This window comes from Bufo bufo, chromosome 1 (assembly GCF_905171765.1).
Source record: "Bufo bufo chromosome 1, aBufBuf1.1, whole genome shotgun sequence".
Lineage (NCBI taxonomy): Eukaryota > Metazoa > Chordata > Amphibia > Anura > Bufonidae > Bufo > Bufo bufo.
Genome location: NC_053389.1, coordinates 626,913,112 through 626,938,606, shown reverse-complemented (window position 1 = coordinate 626,938,606; position 25,495 = coordinate 626,913,112). Strand labels below are relative to the sequence as shown.

The 25,495-nt window shown below is 39.5% G+C and overlaps 1 protein-coding gene across 1 annotated transcript in view; it reads left to right on the top strand.

Annotated features, from left to right (window-relative positions):
• Window positions 1–25,236, top strand: part of LOC120986322 (dual oxidase 1-like) — an 82,183-nt gene extending 56,947 nt beyond the window's left edge. Inside the window, exons 24-33 of the mRNA XM_040414843.1 lie at window positions 4,577–4,807; window positions 4,897–4,996; window positions 6,202–6,251; window positions 11,943–12,070; window positions 13,707–13,860; window positions 14,599–14,813; window positions 15,405–15,563; window positions 20,449–20,604; window positions 23,322–23,450; window positions 25,114–25,236. Coding sequence (XP_040270777.1) covers window positions 4,577–4,807; window positions 4,897–4,996; window positions 6,202–6,251; window positions 11,943–12,070; window positions 13,707–13,860; window positions 14,599–14,813; window positions 15,405–15,563; window positions 20,449–20,604; window positions 23,322–23,450; window positions 25,114–25,236 — 1,445 coding nt within the window. The remainder of the gene's footprint in view (window positions 1–4,576; window positions 4,808–4,896; window positions 4,997–6,201; window positions 6,252–11,942; window positions 12,071–13,706; window positions 13,861–14,598; window positions 14,814–15,404; window positions 15,564–20,448; window positions 20,605–23,321; window positions 23,451–25,113) is intronic.
• The last annotated feature ends 259 nt before the right edge of the window (window positions 25,237–25,495 follow it).

Sequence of the window (25,495 nt, the reverse complement as noted above, 5' to 3'; positions counted from 1 at the left end):
TGAAACATCAGACGGATCCGCTCCGAACGCTAGTGTGAAAGTAGCCTATGGCTCAATTTTCAAACGGATCCGTCTCCCATTGACTTTCAATGTAAAGTCAAAACGGATCCGTTTGCATTATCATGAACAAAAAAAAAAAAAAAGTTTTTTTTTTTTTGTTCATGGTAATGCAAACGGATCCGTTCTGAACGGATCTAAGCGTTTGCATTATAGGTGCGTATCCGTCTGGGCACATACCAGACGGATCCGACCTAAACGCAGGTGTGAAAGTAGCCTATCATTGCTTATGGCTGTTCCTTTGGTACAAGTAAAGCTCCTAGCTGTACCTAATAATTTTGGCACATCTCACACCAGATCAAGAGTGCCGTTAGATGGACTAGACTTGAATAATTGTCCCCCAATGTGTTTGTTCTGTCTTTTTTTTTAATGTATTGTAAAAGTAGATAACTTTGTGTATACTGAATAGTGTTGCTATCCTGCCTTATCAAGCCCTCCAACAGTACAATAGAGCTGTTGACTCACTGTCTGCTGACTCTGTCCTAAAGATAACAAGCGAGTAGATCAGGGTTTCTTAACTCCTGTCCTCGGGATCCAACTACCAGTCATGTTTTCAGGATTTCTTTAGAATTGAGCATGTGATATAATTAGTGTCCATATTAGGACTTACCACAGATATTCATTCTGTGGGATATTCTCAAATCCTGACCGATAGGTGGGTCCCGAGGACCTGAGTTGAGAAACCCTGGAGTAGATGAATGTAGGAAGTGTCAGCCTAGAGCAGTGGTGGGCAACCTTTTTTTTCAACTGAGCCAAATCTCGCCAAAACCACGATTGAAATTTATTTTGAGAGCCACATTTTTAAAACCGAAAATACAGTCAGTGACGCCTCCTTTGGCCTGAGCGCCGCACGGCACACATGTAGGCAGGACAGCCGCAGGCTGCCGCCCCCGAGAGGAGGGAGGGCAGCGGGCGCCCGGCACACAGAACAGTGCTCCAGACTAAAAAAAATTCCTAGTAGCCATTGGCTCCTGAACTGAAAGATTTAGGAGCCAAATCAAATTTTTAGTCGCCAAATCGAAACTGAATCAAAATTTTGGTATCGTGACAACGCTACGCCGATCAGATCGGCGTAGGGTTGTTTTGAAACCAAAATTTTGATTCGCTTTCGTCACCATAAAAAAGTATTGTGATACTCAATACCGTGCAAAAAAAAAAAACACCAAAAAAAGCCACGTGCATTTCGCATTTTATGAAACATTCGGCCCATAATAGAACAGTCCTATCCTATTTTTTGGGGTGACAAGGTGACTAAAAAGGCTATGTAATATGTTTATTTATTTATTGTTTATATATTTTATATGTAAAATTGGGAAAGGGGGGATTTAAACTTAATATTTTAAAGTACTTTCACACTAGCGTTTTTCATTTCCGGCACTGAGTTCCGTCACAGGGGCTCTATACCGGAAAATAACTGATCAGTTTTATCCCCATGCATTCTGAATGGAGAGTAATCCGTTCAGGATGCATCAGGATGTCTTCAGTTCAGTCATTTTGACTGATCAGGCAAAAGATAAAACCGTAACGGTTTTATCTCCGGCGAAAAAAAATGAAGACTTGCCTGAATGCCGGCTCCGGCATTTTTCCCCATAGGAATGTATTAGTGCTGGATCCGGCATTCAAAATACTGGAATGCACCCGCACTAAATCCGGACCCATTCACTTCTATGGGGCTGTGCACATGAGCGGTGATTTTCACACATCACTTGTGCGTTGCGTGAAAATCGCAGCATGCTCTGTTGTGCGTTTTTCGCGCAATGCAGGCCCCATAGAAGTTAATGGGGCTGTGTGAAAATCGCAAGCAAGTGCGATTTTCACGCATGGTTCCTAGGATGAAAGTCTATTCACTGTATTATTTTCCCTTATAACATGGTTATAAGGAAAAATAATAGCATTCTGAATACAGAATGCATAGTAGAAGGTCAATATAATAAACATTGGTGGCGCAGTGCGCCCCCCCCATCACCCCAATATAATAAACATTGGTGGTGCAGTGCGCCCCCCCTCAATATAATAAACATTGGTGGCGCAGTGCGCCCCCCCATCACCCCAATATAATAAACATTGGTGGCGCAGTGCGCCCCCCCATCACCCCAATATAATAAACATTGGTGGCGCAGTGCGCCCCCCCCATCACCCCAATATAATAAACATTGGTGGCGCAGTGTGCCCCCCCTCAATATAATAAACATTGGTGGCGCAGTGCGCCCCCCCATCACCCCAATATAATAAACATTGGTGGCGCAGTGCGCCCCCCCATCACCCCAGTATAATAAACATTGGTGGCGCAGTGCGCCCCCCCATCACCCCAATATAATAAACATTGGTGGCGCAGTGCGGCCCCCCCTCAATATAATAAACATTGGTGGCGCAGTGGGCAGTGCCAATGAGGGTTAAAAAATAAAAAAATAATTAACTCACCTCCTCCAATTGATCGTCTCCTGTTCTTACTTCTTTCTAGTTTCTTCAGGACGCAGGACCTGTGGTGACATCACTGTGCTCATCACATGATCCATCACCATGGTAATGGGCCATGTGATGAGCTCAGTGACGTCACCACAGGTCCTGAAGAAACTAGAAAGAAGTAAGAACAGGAGACCGGCAGCTACCTGATCAACTGGAGGAGGTGAGTTAATTTTCTTTTATTATTTTTAACCCTCATTGGCACTTCTCACTGTGCCACCAACGTTTATTATACTGGGGGGGGGAACCGCACTGTGCCACCAATGTTTATTATACTGGGGGGGGGGGGGCGCACTGTGCCACCAACGTTTATTATACTGGGGGGGGGGGGGGGCGCACTTATTATACTGGGGGGGGGGGCGCACTGTGCCACCAACGTTTATTATACTGGGGGGGGGGGGGCGCACTGTGCCACCAACGTTTCTTATACAAATACAGGAGGCGGGTGCCGGAATCAAATAGCCGGCACCCGACCTTTGTGACAGGGAGCTGCGATCAGCGGCAGTTAACCCCTCAGGTACCGCACCTGAAGGGTTAACTCAACTGCAGCGGATCGCAGCTCCCTGTCATAGAGGTCGGGTGCCGGCTATTTGATTCCGGCACCCGCCTCCTGTATTTGTATTAACAGGTCAGTTTTCTTCATTGGTGGCGCAGTGGCCACAGCCCCTCCCCTCCTCCTCCCGTCTCTTCTTATTGGCAGCGGCGGGGGCAGCAGCAGCACAGGGGGGAGGGAGAGACTCCTCCTGCGCTGCTGAGAACGATCATCTCCTGTGCCCGCCGCTGTATTGAGCAGAGCTGCGGCGGCGGGTCCAGTCGCAAATGGCATCTGGAGCCCTGCAGAAGAGCCGCATTAAAGTGTGTAAAGAGCCGCATGTGGCTCGCGAGCCGCGGCTTGCCGACCACTGGCCTAGAGTATCTGCTCTACTGGGCAATGTGAAAAGTGGAATATTTTTAAGATTTTTATTTTTTTATGTGGAAAGTCACCACCAAAAATGTAATAATAATCAGAATCTTATTCACATAATATAAAAATGTATATATTGTGTGTGTATGTGTGTATATATATATATATATATATATACACATATAAAAGGAAAAGATTGCAGCACTTCCAATTGGTAAAAAAAAATTCAAGTCCTTTATTCACCCATGCAACGTTTCAGTCCTCCTACTGGGACCGTTCTCAAGCTTGAAAATGGTCCCAGTAAGAATACTGAAACATCGCATGGTTGAATAAAGGACTTCACATTATTTTCACTAATTGGAAGTGCTGCAATCTTTTCCTTTTGTATCTTTTGACGGTGGGTCGGGTCCAATTGCTGGCACTCCTTACTTACGTCTACGATTTGTGCTGCCTTGAACTTTCTATTTTACATACACATATACATATCCAAAATATAATGTAATTTTATAAGTATTCATTCCCTCTAAATATCATAAATGACCAAGTTATTCCCCAGTGGTAGCTCACTGTGTAACACATGCTGTTTTCAGAGTTGGAAGAAACTAGTAGAAGCAAAGATAGGACGTACAATCTCTTTGACCTTTGATTTGCAATGAAATGAATTTTTATTTGCATTGTCTCTGCAATTATGTAAATCAGTGTTTCCCAACCAGTGTGCCTCCAGCTGTTGCAAAACTACAACTCCCAGCATGCCTGCACAGCCAAAGGCTGTCTGGGCATGCTGGGAGTTGTAGTTTTGCAACAGCTGGAGGCACATTGGTTGGGAAACACTGATGTAAATAGCAATAAACAAAAATAAAATAATCTAGCTATAGTTGTTGTAGAGGTAGGAGTGGTACCCTGGCACCCAAGGGAACCCAGGGGCCACTCTACCACATAGGAAGTCCCCAGTATGGCATATGGTAAATGGGGGCCCTATTAGGGATTTTGTATTGGGGCTAAAAAATATCAAGTTTTTTTGAGAATAATTTTCAGTGTAAAAGCTCTTTTTTAAGATAGGAATGGTACAAGATCATATAAAAAAAATTCAATATTATCTTTGAAGTTGAATCAATATGTTACCCATTTGATGAATGTTTCTGTATTCCACAGATTATGGTTTTGCATCTCCAGGAACTGGAATTTCTGATACTACCTATGTGGGACTTATAGTCTCTCGAGGGGCAGCTGCCAGCATTTCTTTTATGTATTCTTATATCCTTCTGACTATGTGCCGTAATCTCATAACTTTCCTGCGAGAGACCTTCTTGAATCAATATATCCCATTTGATGCTGCAGTAGACTTCCACCGCTTGGTTGCCATGAGTGCGCTTGTCCTTTCAAGTACGTTTGTCCCATTATACAGTTATGGCCAAATTATACCAAAATTATAAGTAATTATTGAATTTGTTCAATTATTTTGTCTCCTTCAGTTTTACACACAGTCGGCCATTTAGTCAATGTCTACATTTTTTCAATCACTCCTCTCAGTGTCCTCAGCTGCCTCTTCCCGACAGTGTTCTCAGATAATGGGTAAGATAAACTGCAGCATTTGGGTCAAAAATGAAATGTTGGTATTTCAACTACATATGGACCAATCTTTAACTTGACACTCATAACACATGCTTTAAATGGTCACTAACTTTTTATACAACTTTGCAGAAATCAATTGTACAAATGTTCATAAGAATCTTTGTGATATATCTTATTAGAGTTATCAGCTGTTTACCATCACCACCTTGGCTTGCTAAATGCTTTACTCCTTAAAATTTCACTTAAAACCATACAGGATAGAACAGCTCACTAAAGGATCAGATTACACATGTTAATACAAGTACATAGAGATGAGCAGGAACTCAGAGACAGGAGAGACACAAACAGCCAAAGAGAGTTTTATTCACAAGCATACAGGTCAATACTTCTCTGTTATGTCCTCCATGATCTTGGGGTTCCTTCTGCTTGACTGTGAGAAACTTATGAAGCAGATTCTCCTCTTCTTTCTGTGTGCAGTAGATGGGAGCTAGTCTGTACTCCAGATCATGGAGAACTGTGAACTAAAGATCTACTGTAGCATAGAGAGGAGAAAACTGCCCAAAATTGCCACATACAATAATGACCATAGTGTTATTATTCATGTACACACACAACACTATTGATTAATGCAAAGTTTGCTGAAACGTTAAGTGCATTTTGTGTCAAGTTAAAGATTTCCACATCGTACAAAAAGATATTGCCAGCATGGTAAGGGGAAGCCCTCCTCTGAACGCCATTTTACATTGTATTACTTTATATTTTATGGATGTTGAATTATAGTGTATATAATAGACCAGATCTGCATTTTGTAAAAAAGCTCCTGTCAGCAGGATGAACCCAACTAAATCAGGCATACTTCCAGGTCAGGTTGATCCTGCTGATTAAAACGATACCTAGTTTGTCAAAATCTGTTGTGGCGTTCTAGAGAGAAAAAAAAAACATTTAAAGGGGTTGTTCACCTTTCATTAAATGACGGCCTATTCTCGGGATAGGCCATCACAGGGTGATCAGTGCGGATGCGACACTATTTACTCGCGCCGATGAGCTGTCTAGTGGAATGGGCTTGCGGTCATTGAAGTCTGGATAGTATTATAGGATGTAGCTAAAGAATCAGTACAAGATATGTGATATAAAATGCTTACAATAACTCTATATGTAAGTTGTGAAATGGTGTAATGATCACTATGATTTATTCATTTTTATAGATCTGAGTTTCCACACAAATATTATTGGTGGTTTTTTGAGACTGTACCAGGTGAGTCATTATAGAACGGCTTCCAAAGATTACCATATAATGGCTTTGATGATATCATCGCACAGAGACTTTTTCTTCAGAATATTTAACTTGGCAGTTTTACCATGGTTAAAATAATGAGTAAACAAATAAATTCTATGTCAATGAACTTTTCCCCATAATATACTGTACACTGTTAGATGAATTAGCACATTTTTAATGACTGTATGAGTTGTTCAATATCAATGGTTAAAAGTCCAGAGATATTTTTAGGAAAGTGTCATTGACTTGCCTAATAGAAATAAAACAGTCTCTCCCTTATTACTAGTCATGCCCGGTGTAATACATTTTTTTTTAATGAAAGGACAAGATTGAGAAAAAGTTGATGTCCTAGTGGCATTCTGCTGTATTTCTTTTAGGCTAGTGTTTCACACATGCTTCAAAGAAATCCGGCAGGCTGTTCCTGTGAAGAACAATCTGCCAGAATTCTCAGGATTCGGCATAGCCAGATAGTGTTGTGTGCCCGTCAGGACCCTTTAACTATAATGGGATGTGGCGAAAACAAAAGGAAAGGAGCTCATAATACCAAAAAATGTATAATTTATTGAGACATGGTTAAAAAGATAACAAGGATAGAAGCAATAAATGAATATGATGCCATGAACATGATGGAAAAAGAGTGGGGAACAAAAAGGAAGAAAAACGCCACCCTGGGAAAATGAACACACGGATCAAAAAGGCATGGTACAAAGTATATGTGTAGCATGGGAATCAAATACTGACGAAGGTACGCCGAAACGCGCGTTGGGGTAGCGCCACCCTGGGTCTTCTCTGCACACGGTTCCTGTTTTGGTGAGCCCCTGTCTCCTGCTGTTCTCCTCCGTTTATTTATTGCATTATTTATTGCATTTTTTCGGTCTGCAGCATACCTCCATCTTTACCATTACCCTTTGTCTGCATACCTATTTTTATCTACCGAGGTAGATAAACTCTTTGGAGATTCGGATGCTGTCAGATCTGTAGACAGTTCTCCTTACTGCAGCAGGAAATTGCATTTTTGAAAGCTGAAATATTTAAATTATCCGTTAAACAAACTCCAGCTAGGACTGCTGCAATGCCACTGCCACAGAGGACCCCCAGATGGGTTACTGTAGGTTCTGAAAGTCTTAGAGTGGTGGATAGAAGACATGTCCCACAGTCGGTGGTTCTCCATAATTCATTTGCAGCACTCTCAGAATGTAAGGACAACATGGATATGGACTCAAGCACAGAGGGTGTGAAACCATCGACTCCTATGTCTAATGTATGCAACAAAAAAGATAAAGTGAAGTCTCAAAGGAAGCAGCTGTTGCTGGGTGATTCAATCATAAGAAGTGTGGAGCTTAAAGAAAATGGTTTTGTGAGATGTCTCCCTGGGGCTACTGCTAGAAGAGATAGAAGACGTATTATTAATATTGTTAAGCAAGCAAAGCAGGAAGAGGACGTGGATGTTCTTGTCCATCTAGGGACAAATGACCTGGCTTGCAATGAAGTGTCAGAGGTGAAAAAATCTTTTATCACACTTGGTAATGACGTACAGGATTTTGCATCCACCATTTCATTTTCTGAAGTTCTGCCTGTGCATAATGTTCAGAATGATAGGCAGAGGCGCATAAAGGAGTTCAACATATGGCTTGGTAAATGGTGTCAGAAGCAAGGATTTGGCTTTGTTTCTCATGATAGCTCTACTTGGAATAGAAAGGAACTGTACAAAAAAGATGGTTTGCATCTTTCTCTCAAAGGAACAAATGTACTTAGTGAACAACTCCAAGAATTTGCGAAAGAGTATTTAAACTAGGAAGGGGGGGCAAAAGAGTGAAAATAAAAGAGTCCATTTGCCCCCCGAAACAATGCCAGAACAGGTCAGAAGCACAGAGGTTAAGAAATGATAAGCTCAGAGTCCTGTCTACAAATGCTCGCAGTTTAGGTAAAAAAATCAATGAACTTGATTCAATAATGGCATCTGAGAATGTAGATTTAGTGGCTGTTACGGAGACATGGTTTAATGAAAGAAATGACTGGGACATAACCATACCAGGGTTCTCTTTATACAGAAGAGACAGAGAAGGCAAGAAAGGAGGAGGAGTGGCCCTGTATGTGAAAGATAGCATTAAATCTAACCTAATACAAGTTGGTGAGGCCAACATAGAGTCAGTTTGGGTTACGTTGCAGTTTGCTAACCATGCAGTAACTCGTGTAGGTGTGATATATAGACCACCTGGTCAAGTTAAAGAACTAGATGATCTACTAGTTGAAGAAATAGCTAAAATGACAATGAAAGGAGAAGTTATCATTATGGGAGATTTCAATCTCCCAGATATAAACTGGAAAACCAAAATAGCAAGTTCTACCAGGAGTACAGATATTCTAAATTCCCTACTGGGGTTATCTCTACAACAAGTGGTTGAGGAGCCAACCCGGAGGGAGGCCATTTTGGATTTGGTATTCACAAACGGGGATTCGGTATATGATGTCATTGTAGGCGAAACCTTGGGAACTAGTGATCACCAGTCAGTGTGGTTTAATATAAGAACTGTGAAAGAGTCCCACCACACAAAAACAAAAGTTTTAGATTTTAGAAAAACAGACTTTTCAAAAATGAAATTAGTCATAAATGAGTCCTTATCAGACTGGAACGGATTACATGGAGTCCAGGAGAAATGGGACTACTTAAAAGGTGCATTATTGAAGGCAACAGAAAATTGCATTAGACTTGTCAGTAAAAGCACAAAAAGGAGGAGACCACTGTGGTACTCAGCAGAAGTGGCCCAAATCATTAAAAATAAAAAGCTAGCATTTTGTAATTATAAAAAAAACCAGAGCAATGAAGATAAGGAAATCTACAAGATTAGGCAGAGAGAGGCCAAGCAAGTTATAAGAACTTCTAAAGCGCAGGCAGAAGAAAAACTAGCTCAGTCTATGAAAAAAGGGGATAAGACATTCTTCAGATATATAAATGAAAAAAGGAAATTAAAACAAGGAATAACTAAATAAAAACAAAGGACGGAAGGTATGTAGAAGAGAATAAAGGGCTAGCCGACTGCCTTAATGAATACTTCTGTTCAGTTTTTACAAAAGAAAAAGGAGAAGGACCTCCACTAGAAAGAATGACTAATAAATCGTTTGATGCATGTATCTTTACAGAGGAAGATGTTCTAAGTTTGCTGTCTAAGGTGAAGACAAATAAGTCACAGGGGCCTGATGAGATACACCCAAAATTATTTAAAGAGCTTAGTGGTGAGCTGGCAAAACCGTTAACAGATTTATTTAACCAATCATTAGTAACAGGAGTCGTCCCGGAAGATTGGAAATTGGCTAATGTCGTGCCCATTCACAAGAAAGGTAGTAGGGAGGAATCGAGCAACTATAGACCAGTGAGTCTGACATCAATAGTAGGCAAATTAATGGAAACCCTATTAAAGGATAGGATTGTGGAACATCTAAAATCCCATGGATTGCAAGATGAAAAACAACATGGGTTTACTTCAGGGAGATCATGTCAAACAAATCTTATAGATTTTTTTGACTGGGTGAATAAAATAATAGACGGTGGAGGTGCAGTAGACATCGCATATCTAGATTTTAGTAAGGCTTTTGACACTGTCCCACATAGAAGACTTATCAATAAACTGCAGTCATTGAGCATGGACTCCCATATTGTTGAGTGGATTAGGCAGTGGCTGAGTGACAGACAACAGAGGGTGGTAGTCAATGGAGAACATTCAAAACAAGGTCATGTTACCAGTGGGGTTCCACAGGGATCTGTACTGGGACCGATTTTGTTTAATATCTTCATAAGTGATATTGCAAAAGGCCTCGCTGGTAAGGTTTGTCTTTTTGCTGATGACACAAAGATAGGTAACAGGGTTGATGTTCCTGGAGGGAAACGCCAAATGGAAAAGGATTTAGGAAAACTAGAAGAATGGTCAGAACTCTGGAAACTGAAATTTAATGTGGATAAGTGCAAGATAATGCACCTGGGGCGTAAAAACCCAAGGGCAGAATATAGAATATTTGACACAGTCCTGACCTCAGTATCTGAGGAAAGGGATTTAGGAGTAATTATTTCAGAAGACTTGAAGGTGGGAAGACAATGTAATAGAGCAGCACGAAATGCCAGCAGAATGCTTGGATGTATAGGGAGAGGTATAAGCAGTAGAAAGAGTGAAGTGCTTATGCCGCTGTACAGAACACTGGTGAGACCTCACTTGGAGTATTGTGCGCAGTACTGGAGGCCATATCTCCAGAAGGATATAGATACTCTAGAGAGAGTTCAGAGAAGAGCTACTAAACTAGTACATGGATTGCAGGATAAAACTTACCAGGAAAGGTTAAAGGACCTTAATATGTATAGCTTGGAAGAAAGAAGAGACAGAGGGGATATGATAGAAACTTTTAAATACATAAAGGGAATCAACTCGGTAAAGGAAGAGAGCATATTTAAAAGAAGAAAAACTACCACAAGAGGACACAGTTTTAAATTAGAGGGGCAAAGGTTTAAAAGTAATATAAGGAAGTATTACTTTACTGAGAGAGTAGTGGATGCATGGAATAGCCTTCCTGCAGAAGTGGTAGCTGCAAATACAGTGAAGGGGTTTAAGCATGCATGGGATAGGCACAAGGCCACCCTTCATATAAGATAGGGCCGGGGGCTATCCATAGTATTCAGTATATTGGGCAGACTAGATGGGCCAAATGGTTCTTATCTGCCGACACATTCTATGTTTCTATGTTTCTATGAGGTGACATGCGTTGACAGATATCTCACCTGGCACTTCATAGTTTCAGTACTTCATACATGGGTGCGATTATTCATTCAGTATTTGATTCCCATGCTACACATATACTTTGTACCATGCCTTTTTGATCCGTGTGTTCATTTTCCCAGGGTGGCGTTTTTCTTCCTTTTTGTCCCCCGCTCTTTTTTCATCATGTTCATGGCATCATATTCATTTATTGCTTCTATCCTTGTTATCTTTTTAACCATGTCTCAATAAATTAGACATTTTTTGGTATTATGAGCTCCTTTCCTTTTGTTTTCGCTATTTAACTCGGGAGCTTTTACCGAGTCTTACTTCAATGTGTCCCTCTCTCTGGGGTTTATATTGGGTGGACAATGGTCTCCCCCTCCTCCCTATACAGGGACACTTTGGGTCAATTTTTTGTTTTTTGTTTTTGTTTATAATGGGATGTAGCAGGGATCCAGCCGTTCCTTGGGCATATATGCCTGAATTCGGTCAGACAAAAAACATTGTATGCAGCAATTTTGTGCAAATATCGATATATATATATATATATATATATATATATTAAAAATGGCACAGTCATACATACTTTACACCACATGTATCAAGTGTTTTAGAAACTTTTCTAACCTTTTTACATGTTAGAAGAGACATGATTTGGTGGAAGGAGTGTGGCTTCATGACATGGGCATGGCTTAAGTGCGACATTTTGTACAAAAATATATGCCTATATTTAGGAGCATTTTTGAAGCAAAACTAAACCTAATGATGCACCAGATTTATCATCCAAAATAAGCCATTATGATAATTCTGGTGCAGTTTAAGACAGTCTATCTACCGTACATTTATATAGTCCTACTTTTAGATAGTATTAGTAAATCTGTACCTAAATGTCACTGACATTGCATAATCCTCATTTTACCTACAGGTATGACTGGAGTCCTGCTCCTAGCAATCATGGCTCTCATGTACGTGTTTTCTTCATATTATTTTCGACGTGTCAGTTTCCGTGGCTTCTGGATCATTCATCATCTATATGTACTTTTCTATATTTTGGTAAGATTCTAATAAAAAAAGCCCATAAAATAAGTCTAGGTGGAGAAAAGAAGCATTGCGTTCAGATTAAGAATTACAATATTTTTTGCCCCATAAAACGCTAGTGCATCTTATGGGGTGAATACAGGGCAAAGACATTTAAATTGTGCGGTGCATTGATTATGCTCGGTACATCGCAGGCTGTGCTGCATAGGAACAGCAGCCTGTGATGTACCAGACATACCTGAAGAGAGAAGGAGAGCCTGGCAGAGCAGGTTTTCCTGACACACATGCCTGCTCCGCCGCTAAATCAGGGGGCTGATAGGCTGCTGGGGGCTGATAAGAGGCTAGGGGGCTGATAAGAGGCATGAAGGCTCATGATAAGAGGCATTGGGGCTGATCTGAGGTCTGAATGGGGGTCTCATTTATATTGGGGCTCTTATCTGAGGCCTGATTGGGGGTCGTACACTCGGGTCTGAGCTGAGATCTGATTGTAAGTCTGATCTGAGGTTTTATTGGGGTCTGTTTAATATCGGGGGTCTGATTGCTGGTCTGACCTTAGGTATAATGAAAAATATTTTTTTCCTATTGTCCTCCTCTAAAACCTAAGTGCGTCTTATAGGGCGAAAAATATGGTAGATTCTCTCATTTATAAAACAAGGTTTGAAAGTTAGGATTTTATGGATTTGATACGTTACTCATATTGTTTAAGTAGATGCTCAGTATACAGTATGACCCTGATTTTTCATGCCTTCACTTCAGGTTTTTGGCTTCAAAAAGTCATAAAATAGGGCTTTTGTGACATTTTGCACTTGCACAAGAATTTTGTGAATTTTGTAGTTTTAAATCACTCACTCTAGTTTTGAAAAGTGGTTGTAGTTAGGTATGTTAATAATTTTCACTCCAGATTTATCATTGAGATGTTTTTTTTTTAAGTCACAATCTCACTCCAGTAGTAGGGTGGAGTAGGAAAACTGGAGTTGCTTTCCAAAACAAAAGTGTTAGGTTTAAGGATAAGACAAAATTGTAACATTTGAAAGTTTGCCAACAAAGACTCAAGCAAAACTGAGTTAAATTTTTACCCTCATGATAAATTCCACCCTATCTCTTTATAAAAGGGGTCGCCCATCTGGATAACCCCTTCTTTGAATGCAGCTGTCCTGAAGACAGATCACCTCAGATCCAGCCTCTCTCTCCAACTATCAGTGTATATAACCAGGGGATGCTCTTTGCAGCTGCTCATTTATTACATAGCACATATACAAATGATTCAACAACCATGCAATACTGTATAAACTTATGTTGAATCCTGCAGAACAGGAGCCACTGGCTCTACTTTGGCTCATAGAGGGAAGTTCTTAGAGGAGGACATGCTTACACCTTAATAGTTTCTAGATTTAACATAGACTGAAAGATCATAGTCTCTATGTCACCAAACTGTGTTTTGATAATTGAAATGGTACTCCAGCCAACATTTAAGCATTGGCATAGCATAGGTAAATATGATCAGCACTATAGACATACATAGTCTGAGTGAATTACGTCTTCTGGTAAAGTTAAACAATGTTAGAAGATCATAGACATTGCTTTACTTGATTGCTCTGGTAGGACATAATGCTAGAACAAAATGCTTATCTCTGTGGTGTTTATTCTGCAGATTATCATTCATGGCAGTTTTGCACTCATTCAACAACCAAAGTTTCATATATATTTTATTGCCCCGGCTATAATCTTTGTGTTTGACAAACTGATTAGTCTGAGAAGAAAAAAGATTGAGATAGACGTTTTGGAAGCAAAGCAACTTCCCTCAGGTATGTAGTGGACTATATTACCTGATAAAACACATTGTAATCAAGGTAATTCATGATAAACATTGAAAAATGAAAATGCAATAATTCATTACAATGGTGTTTTACTAATGAGGCTGGTTTCGAGATCATTGTACAGCTTCAGAATCCTCCAGTAAATAGTTGGTATTGCTTGGGTCAACTGCAACTAGCATCTCTTCTGTATGGCTCATAAGGGGTCTTGAGCAAGCGAACCATTTCTATTACATCTGTGGGTTTGCCTTTTGCTATGTTACTTTTTGCATACTTTTATTCTTAGTTTTTCTTTTGTGGGGCAGAAAAGTTTTCTCATTGGTATAATTGTATATTGCAAAGTAAAATCCTGAAATCTGTTAAACCCAGTGCCAGCTGGGGCACTGTTCTCTTATTTAATCCCTTCTTCAGATAAAGGAAGAGATACAGATAATAGAAATATAAAAGTGTTTGTGAACAAATACAATTCAATATCAAAACAACAAGGATTAAAAAAAAAATTAAAAAAAAGAAATATATAAAAGAAAGGATGTACAATGACTGTAAAGGCGTTGGTTCACTTTAGGATGAAAGTTGAGCCTTAAATTTAGTGAAAACTGATCAATATACAGAATGGCAGCAAACAATATCCAATCATTTAACTATTTTGCGGCTTCAATTTTCACAAGGGAATCTAATTGCACATATCACTCCATGCATAATCTTTATTTCACTTATTGTAATTTGAAGGTGTAACTTCCTTAAAGTTTCAACGGCCGTCTGACTTTGACTACAAGTCTGGACAATGGGTCAGGATCGCCTGTTTGTCTCTTGGTACAGATGAATACCATCCCTTCACACTGACATCTGCTCCCCATGAAGAAACATTAAGTTTACATATAAGAGCAGTAGGACCATGGACGACAAGCCTAAGGCAGCTTTGTTCATCTCCTTCATCCCCTAAGGTATACATGACATTTGCTATTTTTGGAGTGTTGGCTAAAAATTTTCAGATTCATTCCAAATCTGGTCATAGACAAAAGATGTATGTTGGTCAAACATGGCCGACCATAGAATGTGTATGAAATTTGGATTTCAACTGCCCAATCCTTTTGTTCTCTGGAGAAAAGTTGTTGTCACATACTTTCTTGGGGTAAGCAACCTGAGACACTCCTGCTGTTGTGAAATTACTACTCCCAGCATGCACACTTGCTCAAGTGTTCTAAGAATTCCCACAAAAATCAATGGGCCATGTTGGAAGTTGTAGTTTGACAACAGCTTGAGTGCTGGAGATTGCTGACACCTGGCATAGTATATCTGCACGTAATTAAAGGGATTGCCTGAGATAATTCAAGACCTTCAGACAAGTCCCCCAAATGACCGAAAAAAAAAAAAAAAATAATGTTATATTCACCATTGTCTCCAGTGCAGTTCTGTGCACTGTTGGTGCGATCCTCCACTGCAGCCAGTTACTCTTTTGAATTATCCTTAGACAACCCCTTTTAATCTATGTATTAAGCTATTTTCACTTTCATTACTTTGTCTTTATTATTTAGCTTTTCTTGGATGGACCATTTGGAGAGGGACACCAGGAGTGGAATAAGTTTGAAGTGTCGGTGTTAGTTGGCGGAGGAATCGGAGTTACACCATTTGCTTCAATCCTAAAAGATCTGGTCTTCAAATCATCAGTCAATGCAAGGATACAATGCAAGAAAGTATGAGTACAAGTTTATCCTTAATCTTATTCATCACTACACAGGGCATATTTGAATAAGAATACACACAAACACAGAACATATTCCTTTAGTGAAATAAAACATTAAATTGCAGTGAACTGGAATTCTCATCATCTGCCATTCAGGGGAATTTTGTAAACATCCATAAAATATGAGTGAAAAAAAATCTTTTTATGGGATATTACATGATCTGGAAATCACCAAAACATAATACAATGGGCGTAAAAAAGTCACAAATCCTGTTTTTGTGACTTTTTTTTAAAGCTATTTAGACTAAATTTAGTTGCAACTAACATTTTTATGCCACACTTGCCAGTTTCTGAGATGGGGGCGGTGGAGGGGGTGGACATTTATCATAATTCATGGCAGAAACTGGCATAACTCATGACCGAAATCTATGCCGGCTACAAGATGGAGTATATTTCAGTCAGGCACACAGAATGGTGGAGGAGGCATTTGATTTATGATGAGGCCTGCATCTCATTATGTATTAATTGCCTCCTGCAGCGGCACAGGGCCTATCTAGACCAGTGTAGCACATGCCACCGAGTGTCATTATTCCCTGATGACCTCTTGATGCCTCTAAAAGTTTAATCATAAGTTAATATGATTGAAAATATAAACCTAGTGTCATACAGTATTTTAAAGGGAATAGATTGCATGATCCAGCATGTACATAAAATCCAACTTTTAAGCAACTTTTTGAAGCATGTTAAAAATCATTCCTACTGAGAAACTCTATTGGCTACGTGTTTCCACCACATCCTGCCATCTTCCTCATGACATAAAGTGAAATACACCTTTAACCCATTATATATACACACCCATTTTTTCCCATGATAATACATTTATAGACCTATGATTGTTATAGCAGATACATCAATGAACTCCTACTCATTTGTTTTAGACACCCTTATTATCATAACTATATCTCTTTTCTTGATTTACAATGATTTACTCAAACAGGAAATATTACTCAAACTTTCACATATAGGAAAGTTACAGCTGCCCGAACTAACCATTCAAAACATTGAAAGCCATTCCTATGGATGAGATAGATGATTCAAGCTAGCAGAAATTGTAATATACTGTCTGATTTCCACTTACAAGCCAAAAACATCTATAAATGCCTCCTGACAAGAGGCTACCCAAGTGGATAACTAAAAGAGCATACCACAAACCTATAACTAAAGTCAGTCAGGATTTATCATTTAATCCAGGGATGCCCAACCTGCGGCCCTCCATCTGTTGCAAAACTACAACTCCCAGCATGCCTGGACAGCCTACAGCAGGGCATGATGGGAGTTGTAGTTTTACAACAGCTGGAGGGGCAGCCGCAGGTTGAGCATCCCTGATTTAATCCGTAAAAAAGAATACCAATGATACACCAACTGTAATATTGAAAATCAAAAACATTATTAATAGGTATATTTCCATATTATATGAGGACCTTAAATTTGAATACTTACTGAGTAAGGGTATCATAGTCATATATAAAAAGCACCTACTATTGGACCCCTTCATAGTAGTTATGCCCCTTAGTGTCCCACACAGTAGAATGCTCCTTCACAGAATAGAAATTTTACTATCAAACTTTTGATTTATGATAAGAGTTCCATTTTTCTGCCATAACCTTAAAAAGCACTTTACAGATCTCCTTTGGGAATCAAACCCTAGAACTTGGAAGACAGTAAACTTAATACTACACTATAAAACCTCACTGCTCTAAAGGAAAGATTGTGCTTTGAAAGCAACAGCAATACTATACTACAGTATATTAATTGTAATAATAATTGATTACACTGTAGGTCTGGGGTTCAATTGCCCCCTGGTTGGTCATAGTAAAAAATGGAAATGTAACTTTCTAGCTTTTGTTTTATGGTAAGAGTTCCATTTATCTTTTTTGTAAAATAATCATCTTATAGATATCCTTTGGCAATTAATGCCCAGACCTGTTGCATGGTACATAGCAAAGTTACCACCACACCATAGAAGCTTAATATCTAGAGGAAGAGATTTTCTGTCCTTAGAAAGCAACAATAATACTATACTATACTGCTACTTTCCTAATATTACTTTTTCATGGAGGGGGTTATGGATGTAAGCAATGGCTCTTAAGAAATAATACCACAAAATACAGGAATGTAAAAACTTTATTTAACGTTTTACAAATATAAAGTGCATATAACATGCTCGGAGCTTTTTATAGGCAGAGAGGGCTCATTTTAAAAGCAAAAAATAAAATAAAATACAGTAATGATGTTTCCTATTATCATTGGTGGTTCAGCTGAACACTGAAAGCAGCTCTGAGCCACTTGTCATATCTCACAATGTACAGTGCTGAGCGAGGGGAGAGAATGCTGGACTGATAATACAGCCCAGCCTCCTCCCTGCTATGACAGCAGCAGCACAATGTACTGGAAGGAAGGAGGAGGACATGCAGAAATACGCATGTTGGACCCGATCCTAGGACCAAACTACAGGTTTTGTCCAGGAGAAACTGTAGGGCAACAAACCAACAGGATGACATTTTTTGTAGGGCAACAAAGCTAGAATGTGGTGCAATTTTGGTAACAAAGGGGGAGATTTATCAAGACACGATTAAAAAGTTACCCAAAGTTTCTGGCGTAAGTTGTAGTAAATCTGGTGGGTCATGCTAAGACCCGGCCTTTCTCTCCACTTCAGAATAGTGTTGAGAAGCTTAAAAACTCGCAAATTGCCATAATTTGCCAATTTTTAATGCCACAATAGTGGTGTAAAAGCATTAGTAAATGTCCCCTACTTTGTAATTTAAAAAATACTTAAATGCAAAGGCTCTTTACAATGGGCTAGCATTAACAACTTGGACCAACCCCTTTAACTTGCGTAAAAAAATTGTGTTTCATTATGAACTTTACTATTTTGTATTTATTTTGATAGAAACTTGAATAATATAGATATTTAGCTTTTTATTATTTCTTCATTTGTTTAGCTATTCTATGCAATTTTAAACTTTTTGATCACATAGCTAGATGCATGCATACAGTTTATTGTTATTTTCATCACTGCGATATTGCTGTTCTAATTGTAACCTTTGTGCTGTGTGCAGATACCTGTTACCAATGGGTGTGTACATATAGTGGGTTAAGGGTGTATTATTTCACTTCATGCCATGAATAAGACCATAGGGTGTGGTAGAAACGCGTAGGAAATTAAGCTTCACAGGAGGAAAGATTTTTCACAGGCTGCAATAAAAGTAGATTTTTATGTACATCCGGGATCAAGCAATTTATTCTATATATGGCTACACATGAACATGTAAAGGATTCTGTTTGTGCCATTGCTTTACTATATTAAGCAAACTGGCTTTTTGTATATCGTGAGTATTTTAAAGAGGCTGTTCACGCTAACAATTTGGTTTTAGTATAAGGGTTCTCTGACAATAAGTTGATGGACATGGTGCTTTTTGGGATCTCCAGCATTCACCATTGCCACAGTACAGATGAAGCAGTGCCTATTGAAATCAAATGACTGAGTAATGCAGAGATGTGCTGGGTCCTCCAGAATGAGAGGTACTCTTTGTTGTTGCTCTCCACTCTGGTGAATAGATGAGGGTCCTAAATAGGGGGACCACTCTCTATTAAAAGGAATATCCAGGAAATTATAATGATGACCTATTCTCAGGATAGGTTATCATTATCACATTAGCGGGGGTATGAGTCCCGGCCCCCCCACTGATCAGCTGTTACAGGGAGCCACCACACTCACTATAGCCGACTATTGGCAGATCACCAAGGACAGCGCCATACATAGTATAGCAGCTGTGCTTGGTATTGCAGCTCAGCTCCATTCACTTCAATGGGGCTGATCTGCAACTAGGCCACGTGACTGATGTACAATGAGGTCACAAGGCCTAGGAAGAGCTAACGGAGCACCAGCCTCTTCTAACAGCTGATTGGTGGAGCTCCTGGGTGTCAGCCCCCCACCAATATGATACCGATAGAAGATAGGTCATCAATTTAAATCCCAAATAACCCTTTTAAGTCAGAATGCCCTCTAAACAACACCTTGAATGATAATTTCCATTTAAAAATAAGTATCCAAATGACCACAGTCTACCACTTTTTTTGATTGAGCAGATATTGAGAGATTCATAATTGATTCTTAGTTGCTGAGAAGCGAATTTTACCATTACATGCTATATTGTAGCAGATCATGTAAATTTAACAATCACCATTATACTTCCAGCGGGCTGATCTTTGCCATAGTGACTATTTTCATATTCTAAGGGATATTCACAGCATCTCTAAACTAACATGCACTATTCTAGAAATGAATGTCCACAATGAAAAATACTGTTTACAGGGGTGAAAGTATAACTTATGTATAAATAAAAAAAATACATATAAGCGTGTGTTTGGATGGAGGAATTTGTCCGCGACAAGAACTGCCGTGTATCCGATTACAGAAATTGCTGCACTGCCGGTTCTGCCGTGGGTTTTCATGCAGGGCACTCTAGGTTTAGTTCCATTGAATGTAGCTAAACCATGAACAGGCTCCTGCTAAGCTCAGCTGCATTAACTGTGGCGCAGTGCCACATTGAAAACAATGGATGGTGGTTTCAGAGCAGATTCATCTTGTTTTTTTGCACTAAATCTGCTCTGAAACGCACTCCCAAACATACCCTACGGCCACACATTGCAGTTTTGGTAGCCAAATCGGAAGTTGGTTATGCACGAAGAGAAAGTATACAGAACAGATACGACTTCTCTTTTTGTTTATTTTTTATCCACTCCTGGATTTGGCTTCCAGAACTGCATCAAGAACTCATCATGCGGAATATACCTCTGGACTGAATGTAAATACTTGTCCTGTTCTCTTCTAGATTTATTTCATTTGGGTAACTCGCACTCAGCGGCAGTTTGAATGGCTGACAGACATCATTAAAGAGGTGGAAGAGAAAGATAGCAACGACCTTCTGTCAGTCCATATATACATCACGCAACTTAGTGAAAAGTTTGACTTCCGCACAGCCATGCTGGTAAACCTGCTGCCCAATCTATTTCTTTCTGTTCTTCACATTCAATATGCTGGAGTTGGTTTTGTAAGAAATACCAAAATTTTGGCATAAATAACTATGGAAATCTACTAGTTACGAGCAGGACTGGATTGCAATCTAGATGCATGGTCTGCCAGAGGATCCACTTAATTTATAAATCAAAAGCGTCCTCCAGCGCTGCAAGAGCTAAACCACTGCTCTTTGATAAATGACCCTCATTGCACTCTGTGTCTCATTTTCACCTATTCCTCCGTACCTTTTTTATTTTTACATTGATGTGGCTGTATGCAGGAGAAATTGTGGATATTACTGTGAAATTTATATATAGTACATATTTTGCTCACAAACGTAGAAAAAAAAGTATTTCTTGGCTTTCTGTCTTGTTTACATGGTTGATTTTTCACGCTGAGTAACAAATTAGTTTGTCAGGTTATTACAGTCACATGAATCCCTAATAAATGTAGGTTTTTGTTTTTAAGTAGTATGGGGGAATTTATCAAACTGGTGTAAAGCAGAACTGGCTTAGTTGCTCATAGCAAACCAATCAGATTCCTACTATTATTTTCCAAAGGAGCTGTGAAAAATGAAAGGGGGAAAGATTGCTATGGACAGTTCTACTTTACACCAGTGTAATAAATATCCCCCTATATGTACAATAAAATGTATATTATATGGACAGTGGCATTTTAATACATTTTATTAAGTTTAAATTTAATCCGTTAAGGAATAAATAATTCACATCCTTATTTTATAACTTGAATAGTTTAGCATCATCCTATATGCTAGTGGTCCTTGAGCCCAATGGCATCACAGATCTGACCAGTCACTTGTCAGAAGTTGGGATATCAAATATGAGGTATTGTAAATATCATCACTGCAAAAACAGAATTAGGCTACTTTCACACTAGCGTTCAGAGCGGGTCCGTCTGATGTCTGCTCAGACAGATCCGCTCCTATAATGCAGACGTTTGTATCCGTTCAGAACGGATCCGTCTGCATTATAGCTTAGAAAAAATTCTAAGTGTGAAAGTAGCCTGAACGGATCCGTCCAGACTTTACATTGAAAGTCAATGGAGGACGGATCCGTTTGAAGATTGAGCCATATAGTGTCATCTTCAAGCGGATCCGTCCCCATTGACTTCCATTGTAAGTCTGGACGGATCCGCTTGCCTCCGCACGGAGCATTCAGGTGTCCGCTCGCTGAGCGGAGCGGAGGCTGAACGCTGGCAGACTGATGCATTCTCAGCGGATCCGCGTCCACTGAGAATGCATTAGGGCTGGACGGTGCGTTCGGGGCCGCTTGTGAGCCCCTTCAAACGGAGCTCACGAGCGGACACCCGAACGCAGGTGTGAAAGTAGCCTTAGCCCATAAAACGCAACCTTTAATTGTCATTATAAAACTCCCAAAATGAACCACCACAGTAAAACATCTTACAGTATCCCTACTTTGTCCCTCCCTCCCTCCCTGTCTTCTTTGTTCTTCCTGTGTTACCCTGATCTTACTGGGGTATCCAGGAAGAAGACATGGGGTCACCTACAAGTGCAAGGAATGGTAGAAAAAAAATCAGACTGTGATGCTGATAGACAGTAGTTTAGTCAGTCACCGTTAATACAATAGAGGTTAGGTCAATGGGACACTGTAGGAGATACTGAGATACCGTCTAACATTAAATCAGTCATATGAGCCCCAGGTCCAGTATATTGCTGTATTCTTGTCTACACTAGTCTATATAGGACTATACTTTCAGGGTTATTTCTATGGACTGGATAGTTCTCATGACTGATGTAACAGTAGATGCTGTCTAACATTTGCTACAGTGTTCTCATTGACCAATGTACTGGACCTGGGGCTCATATGACAGATTTAATGTTAGATGGTATCTCCTACAGTGTCCCACTGACCTAATCTCTGTTGTATTACCAGTGACTGACTGAACTACTGTGAAGACAGTGGGATCGCCCTTGTCAGGGAGGCAGTTCCACTACTAGGCAGGGAGAGAGTAGGGATACTGTAGGATGTTTTAATGGGGTTGTTTTCATTTTTGGAGTTTTACAATGACAAAGGTTACGTTTTAAGGGATAATTCTGTTTCAGAGGCCAACATTTCTCATCGTGGCCAATGACTCTTTTGGCAGACAAGAGTCTGCCATTAGCAATCTCAAATGATCGTTTGTGCTTGTTTTTCAAACAGTAGCTGGCTATTTCAATTGACTTTTAGTTTCATGTGTATGACCACCTTTGTGTCTGTATGACCCAGGCTGCTGTTAGGCAAAACTTATTGTGGCGTATTACTGAATAGACAGCTCTGGCGCCCTTTCTATGTCCAAAGAGCTGACAGCAAAGGGGTCCTCCACAAATTGAAAGACAAGTCCCCTATGATCATTTCCCAAAGGTTTAGGATCAGAAGCTGATCATATCCTGGCTGTAGAACAGAAGCTGCTTTCATTAGATCATTCGAAGAGCAGGAGCGCACAATGTGCTCACCTCCTCTACAGTGAAGCCAAAACACATTTCTGCAGTATGAGAGTTAAAAAGAGGCTTCCCAGCAGTTGCAGATGCATTGTTATCTCCCAGATCCTGCAGAAGAACATAAGAATCACATAAGAATAGCATTTGTAGAGTAACATTGTAATTACTGTATTAATTATATATTTGTTTTAAAAATGCCCTAAATAAATATAAACTCTTTGATGTTGCAGTACATCTGTGAGCGGCACTTCCAGAAAGTTCAGAGCAGAAGCTTAATGACTGGGTTGAGATCTGTCACACATTTTGGAAGACCACCATTTACGGGATTTCTGAATTCTTTACAAGATGTCCACCCTGAGGTTCAGTATAACGCTAATTATACTACCAACAATAGCAATTTCAGTCGGTGATCTGACACCATTAGTTGATTGCAGAATGAATCAGCTTTATACATGCATTTAGCGTTTCCCAAAGATTTTTGTTACTATGACAGTTTTTGGTGTAAAAAACTAGCACTTCCCCATCCTCGCCATTGGGGAGTGGCAGGGGTAGGGGTTGTAGTGAAAATGGGACTATCAGCCATGACAAATTCAAAGGAAAATTCTAGACATTAATTACGACTGAAATCTACACCAGTCAGGGGCCCACAGACTGCTGGAGGATGTGTCTAATTTATGACAAGGTCTGCGCATCCTCAAGCAGTGCAGGGGCTACCAAAGACCAGTGTAAAATACCAGTATTTGATAAATGACTCACCCCCATGTCCTTAAAGTAACCTTTACCATTAGCCCTCATTCACACATGGCAAAATATGGTCAGTATGTTGTTTTCACTATTTTTCCATCAATATTTGTAAGTCAAAAAACCTCCAACTTTTGTTTTTTCAATAGGAAGAGGGTCATTTGACACATCAAACTTATTGGGAATTTCACAAGAAAAACAATGGTGTGCTTGGTTTTAACGTAACTTTATTCTTTCATGAGTTATTTACAAGTTTCTGACCACTTATAAAATGTGTTCAATGTGCTGCCCATTGTGTTGGATTGTCAATACAACCCTCTTCTCCCATTCTTCACACACTGATAGCAACACTGCAGGAGAAATGCTAGCACAGGCTTCCAGTATCCGTAGTTTCAGGTGCTGCACATCTCGTATCATCTGAAGGCAATCGTCTATGCTGTGAAGATACGAGATGTGCAGCACCTGAAACTACGGATACTGGAAGCCTGTGCTAGCATTTCTCCTGTGGTGTTGCTATCAGTGTGTGAAGAGGGTTGCATTGACAATCCAACACAATGGGCAGCACATTAAACACATTTTATAAGTGGTCAGAAACTTGTAAATAACTCATGAAAGAATAAAGTTACGTTAAAACCATTGTTTTTCTTGTGAGATTCCCAATAAGTTTGATGTGTCACATGACCCTCTTCCTATTGAAAAAACAAAAGTTGGATTCAAAATGGCCGACTTCAAAATGGCCGCCATGGTCACCACCCATCTTGAAAAGTTTCCCCCCTCACATATACTAATGTGCCACAAACAGGAAGTTAATATCACCAACCATTCCCATTTTATTAAGGTGTATCCATATAAATGGCCCACCCTGTAGAATTTGAGGCATATGCCACAGTGCAGTTTGAGAGTGTCTGAAGCACATATCACTAACAGTACAAACACTTTCATTTTTCCAAACAGACACCCTAAAAAAGTAGAAGTCAGGAGAGAAAACTGAATTTGAAGTTAAACTTTAATGCATTTTTTAAAAAAAATGAACAATATAAAGACTTCCCTCCTCTCTCTCACAGTTCTGCATGACAGCTAACTGCAAAAGGAGATTTTATCTAAGCATAGACAAATATTAATGGATAATTTGACAATATTACAAACAATATGCTGACAGTATCGCTGTAGATAAAACGTACTGTCTGTGGAAATATATGATATGAGAGGAGAGCAGTTTATTCTAAAAATAGCAGTACAAGATATGCAAATAATGATGTGTGTTTTAACTTTTTCCAAAAGGTGAAGAAAATTGGTGTGTTCAGCTGTGGTCCTCCTGGAATGACGAAAAATGTTGAAGATGCCTGCAAGAAACTCAACAAAAGAGACCAAGCCCATTTTATGCATCACTATGAGAATTTTTAACTTATTACTACATAAATCATCAGTAATTGGTACCATTGTACCATTATATTGCCATTATAACAATTATAGACAGTAGTTGGCAGTTTCTCCCCACACATTCACTCTGAAATTGACTGACTTAGTTATAAACTAAATTGGTAAATTATAATAAATATTATTACACAAATAACATTCAAATAGCTTCATAGCTTTCATTAAATATCACAACTCTGCATTTGATTTGATTTTTATTCTTGTAAAATATTGAAATAAAGAAATG